The sequence below is a fragment of the Mobula hypostoma genome, chromosome 18, assembly GCF_963921235.1.
Source record: "Mobula hypostoma chromosome 18, sMobHyp1.1, whole genome shotgun sequence".
Classification (NCBI taxonomy): Eukaryota; Metazoa; Chordata; class Chondrichthyes; order Myliobatiformes; family Myliobatidae; genus Mobula; species Mobula hypostoma.
In genome coordinates, this window is record NC_086114.1 from 57,319,090 (window position 1) to 57,325,089 (window position 6,000).

Genomic DNA, 6,000 nt, shown 5'->3' on the forward strand with positions numbered 1-6,000 from the left:
GAATAAATATTTCCATTCGACTCGGTCAAACGCTTTTTCAGCATCCAAAGATACAACACATTGTGGAATTTTCGAAGAGGATGAAAATGTAATGTTAAGTAGTCTCCGAACATTTGAAAAGGAATAATGACCCTTTATAAAGCCTGTTTGATCTTTACAAATAATTTTACCCAAAATATTCTCCAACCGATTGGCCATCATCTTTGACAGAATCTTAACGTCAACATTCAGTAATGAAATAGGTCTATATGAAGCACAGTCAGTAGGATTTTTATCTTGTTTAAGAATTAAAGAAATAGAGGCCTCATAAAAAGTAGAGGGTAAGTCACCTTTCACAAAAGAATCCTTAAACATTTCCAACATATACGGAGAGAGCAACTTTCCAAATTTTTTATAAAATTCTACGGGATAGCCACCAAGTCCTGGGGACTTACCAGGTTGCATTGAAAAAATAGCTTTATGAATTTCAGCTTCAGTAATTTGAGCATCGAGAATCTTTTGATCCTCAGCCGAGATTTTAGGAAAAACAATCTTTCGTAAAAAAGCATTCATTTTAGAGGAATCTAACGGACATTGAGATTTATATAGCTCAGCATAAAAGTCTTGAAAAATCTTATTGATTTCCTCATATTCCTGAGCTAAGGTACCATCTTTCCTATGAATTTTCATGATTTGCCTTTTGGCTGCAGCCATTTTTAATTGAGATGCAAGCAGTTTATTATTTTTATCTCCAGACATATAAAATTGGATCTTTAACTTAAGCAAATAACCTTCAATGGGATGAGTCAATAACAGGTTATATTGTGATTGAAGTTCCACCCTTTGTTTAAATAAATCAGTATTGGGGGAAATTGCATAAATATTATCTAAATCTTTAATTTGTTTTGAAATTCTATCTAATTCTGCTTTAGTTTGTTTATTAAGTTTAGCCGAATAAGGAATAATCTGACCGCGTAAAAAAGCTTTAAATGTATCCCATATAACTAATTTAGACATACCCCCTATATCATTAAAAAGAAAAAATTCCTTTATCTGGGTTTCAATGAAAGTGACAAAGTCAGAGTTTTGCAATAATGTCTGAGACATGCGCCAAGGTGGTTGGGCAAGAGTGACATCATCAAATTCAAAAGACAAACTCAGAGGCGCATGATCAGATATAGCAATAGCGTCATATTCGCAAGTTTTAACACTAGGCAAGAAGCGAGGATCAATTATAATATAATCGCTCCTCGAATATTTTTTATAAACGTGAGAAGAAAGAATATTCTCTATTGTCAGGATGAAGATACCTCCACAAATCAATCAACCCAAAATCAATCAAAAAGGAATTAATAAATGACGCGGATCGATTTGGAAGTCGCTGATTGGTTGAGCTCTTATCAATCATAGGATTTAAACAACAATTAAAATCCCCACCCATTATGAGCATATATTCATTTAAGTCAGGCAGTAAGGCGAATACCTTTTTAAAAAAAGGATCATCTAAGTTAGAACCATACAAATTAACCAAAACAACTTTTCTATTACAGATTGTTCCTTTAACAATTAAAAATCTACCATTAGAATCTGATTCAATATCCTCTTGAATAAATATATTAGGTTTAATGAAAATAAACACGCCTTTTGTTTTACTCTGAGAAGTGGAGTGGAATTGCAAACCATTCCACCATCTAAAAAATCTATTTTGATCTCCCGCCCTGATATGTGTCTCTTGAGCAAAAATTATATCAGGTTGGAATCGGTTAATAATTTTAAAAGTCTTCTTTCGTTTAATAGGATGATTCCAACCACGTACATTCCAACTTATTATATTAATCCATTTGAACAGCACACTATAATTTCATTCTACTTTATACATGCACAAAGCACATACCAATGCAGGATGATCAAAGATGGCGGTGATGAAGAATACAACCAAATAGAAAACACACATGCTCCAGAACCACCCAATGGGAAAAAACTAACTCTAAACCCACCCACCCACACCCAGAAACCCGAAAAAGGCAAGCGATCTACGATAGAATTCAAAGCTGCTGACGGCTCTGTCTGTGTTTTCTTTCCCTCCCCCCAGTTAGTAAAAAAGTAGAGTGACCCTGTGAGAAAGACAATAAAGTCTCAGGAAAAAAAAGTATTTACATTCCATCGACTAATAAACAAGAAAGAACCAAAATAATAATATCTCTCAGAGAGAAAATCCAGCACCATGTTTAAGTTTAATATTAATTCCCTAAAAAAGCTTTAAATTCAGTTATAAAATGTTATAATAGAACAGAAAAATATATAAGAAGCCCTATTAGTAGGAAAAACTACCAATTAGCTACGAAGTATTAAATTAAAGGAACAAATCGCCTTATCTTCTTCCCTCAGTCATAAAATGTCCAGAGATCATTTGAGCAGAGGCACTTAAACAGTAAATCTTTCCAAAGGAAAACCAATAACATGCAATAAAGAACAACCCCCCGTGTCCTTTAATTAGTCTCTCGATGAAATATACAAGTGACCTTCATAAATCTTCTTTCCAAAATGCCAATAATATAGAAATAGCCAAACAGCCTTTCAGATGGATCATTCAACAGTGGTGTTGGTGACAGTGGCAGGTAAAGCCTGAACAAAATCCAGTGCAGGTTTTGGATCAAAAAAAGTACGAGGAGGAGAATTAGGAGGAAAATTTTTTAGTTTTGTCGGATACCTGAGAGACGGGAAAATATTCTTATCATATGCTTGTTTCATTACCAGGGCAAATTTTGATCTTTGTTCCATTATCTCTCTTGGATAATCTTCTTGCCTGTCGTATTATTTGATCTTTAATTTTAAAGTGATGAAAGCAAACCAGATCTTGGTTTACTAGAGTCCTTCGATTTCAAGATAAACGCCCTGTGTGCCCTGTCTATAGCAGGTGGCTTTGATAGAATGGTAGGAAATAAAGTATGGAAAAGCTTACCAAAGTAAGCCATTAGATCTGCATCTTCAGCTCCTTCCTGCAGCCCAACAATTCTTATATTCCTTCGTCGAGACCTAGGTTCCAGGTCTATAATCTTATTTTGATATCTTTCCAAACGAGTTGTAGCTTCAGACAGCTTTTGCTTAGTTATCTTCAATTCGTCTTCATGTATAATAACTTGAGTTTTCAGGTCTTTAAGTTTTCCCAGAAATGACTTCATTTCATTATGATTCTTTTCCAGTTGGTCTTTAATTGATCCATTCTGATCCGTAATTGAATTCAGTGTCCGAACGATATCTTCAGCCCACGATGGCATTTCGTCAGATCTTTCCTTTTGCACCTTTCCTTTCCCATTACCTTTATCACTCGGTTCAGGTAAATTCTTCCCACTTCTTGTAGACATAGACATATTGATCCCCCTCAAGAATCAACAAGTAAAAATTTTAAATTCAAAGCTTAAACTAGGGGGAAAGAAAGAGAACTAAGAGCAGCAGAAAAATACTGCTACTCCATTGGCAAACAGGGGCGGTCCTCCGTCCACTGGAGATACTTAACCAGGTCATTGAACTCACAGCCAAGGACTTTCACCTCAGCTTGAAATCCCCTAAAAGCCAATTACTCAAATACTGTACAAAAGGCATGATATAAACAAGACTAACACCGCAAAACAAAAAAAAGTTTGTCCGGTTTTCGAGTAACAAAACTGAGACTTTGGAGATCAGAAAAACTAAAAACATTAAAATCCTCAAATATCTGTAGAGAAAAGAAGATTAACTATTTCTGGATTGTTAAACAAATATATTTCCAGAGTATGCCCAACCTACTCAGTATAAATTTCTTTTTCTAGCTTGGAATCGTTTGCTCGAAAGTGTGTTCATGCTTTTACATCATTACTAGACTGCCACCACAACCCCGCTATACACTTCTGAAGACATGGAGCTTTTGCAAATTTATATTTAAATTAGATGTGCTCCCTTTATTTAAATAGCTACATTCTTTTCATTCTATCCAGAACTGTAATGTTTTAAGGTTAATTTGTATTATATTCCCTACCCATCCCTTAGAATCACAAAATCCTGTAATTTAAAGAGATTGAAGAAAGCAAGCAGTCCTCCATGAAATGACACAACTTTTTGGATTGATGATGTCAAATGTGCCTTCAACCATCCGCAATTTTACCCACGTAAAGTCAGGGGTACGAAGTCTTGCAATGGTCCTTGCTCCTTACTGGAAACAGAGCAGCGTTCACTATCATTAAAACAAATGGGCATTCTGTGACAAGTTAGTCACCTATTTTTCCAAAGCTTCTCCCCCACTTAGAAAAGTCTACAACTTATCTGGTGAGCAGCAGCAACAGCATATAGATAATGGTTTAGTTGATTGGGAATCCACCCACTGCCTTAAACATCATCTATCAACTGCAGGCAGTACATGAAAATACCACAAGACTTCTTCTTACAGCACCTCCCAAATCCACAGCCTCCAGTATCCAGAAGAATATACCCTCAGGTCCATAGGCAAAGTTGCCCTGCAAGTTGCACAATATCCTGTGAACACATGCACCCATTTCTTCAGCAGTCCTCAGACTATGCCTTAGAATTTCAGACCAGTGTTATGAAAGTAACCTTACCACGTTAATTGCATAGACTCCAGACAGCCCACAAGCAACTTTGAATAGGCAATGAATTTTGCGCTTAAATAGATACCATAAGTTGATCTTTAGGTATAAGCCTAAACACAAACATTGGGTAGCACAGTGGTGTGGCAGGTTGCCTCACAGCTCAAGCTTGACCTATATGGAGAAATGCACATTTTCCCCGTGATTGCAAGGGCTTCTGACAGTTACACATCCTAGGTTAATTAGTCACTTGCAAATTACCCCAACTGAAGGAGGGAAGATGGAGAATCAAGGGATTGGGCTTGTAGCTAGGGGAATGGGATTGATGGAAATGCTGATAGCTAGCCCATACTCAGTATCCTTGACATGTTTACTTTTCAGTAGCACTGTGTGGACAGCAACTAAGGATGGGAATCTTGTCTAAGGCACAAGAACACAGAGTCAATCTACAACTCCAAAAATCTCCAATGAAGAACAACAAATTGAACCTAGCATCCTTCAAATTACTATTGTATCTCCTTTCCTGCTATTTTGATAAGACTATTTAGTGGTGTAGAATGGTCTATATAATTCTACTAACAAGCACTCAGCAGTCAAACTACCCAATATAATTTTTAAATACTTCTGCAATAGTTTCAACTTTTCTTTTCTTTTTATTTGTTATTAAAAATCTATTTGTTTTGCTTTTACAACATTACTAGGAGGCTTGATGAAACTATTTCCATTATATTCAAATATACTTATTCAAATACAATGGATTTGCTAATTGTAAGACATTGGGATCAGTACATTTTGGCTGAATTAAGCCACCGCCCCAATTAGCCAAAGTTTCATGGAAGTAGTTAAAAAGGTATTAAAAAGAAGGCAAACTACCATTTAACTAAGTAACAAATTACGCATTTAAGTGAAATACAGAACAAATTATAAAACTGCAAATACTAGTATAGTACTATCAAACTATGTATTAGTTATTGATGAAGGAATTCATTCAGTGTACACTGCTGTGTTCTTTTGACTGTAAATGTACAATATTAGCGCAGCCACCAAGTGCAGATAATGAACTGCCTTCATACAATGTTTTCAACCACTGCATCCTCCAAATCTTCATTTTCATTGTAACATTCAAGCTGATTACTGATACTTTCAAATCTTCATCGTTCCTAATTTGTTGAAGTAATTAAATCATTTCATTTCCACTCCTGGCTATTTCTGGCACCTCCAGCTTGAATGATTGAAACTGCAGTGAGGAAAACAATTCTGAATTGTCTTACTTCTAATTTCTTGCCGATTATTACTGACAAAACTCATTGCTTTTGAACACAAAGTCATGTAACCGATGCTGTTTAAAATCTGTTCGCTTAGTGCTTAATGACCACAGAAATGTATGCAACTGATGCTAGTTAAAACTGTTTAGCCATAGTCTCCTGTCCCAATTAAGCAG

The 6,000-nt window shown here is 35.7% G+C and overlaps 1 protein-coding gene across 1 annotated transcript in view; it reads right to left on the reverse strand.

The window, feature by feature from the left end:
- The window catches only part of ireb2 (iron-responsive element binding protein 2), a 59,959-nt gene extending 56,491 nt beyond the window's left edge, over positions 1-3,468 (reverse strand). The window contains exon 1 of the mRNA XM_063070939.1: positions 2,942-3,468. Within this exon, the coding sequence (XP_062927009.1) occupies positions 2,942-3,350 (409 nt within the window). The 5' untranslated portion in view covers positions 3,351-3,468. The remainder of the gene's footprint in view (positions 1-2,941) is intronic.
- Between the last annotated feature and the right edge of the window lie 2,532 nt (positions 3,469-6,000).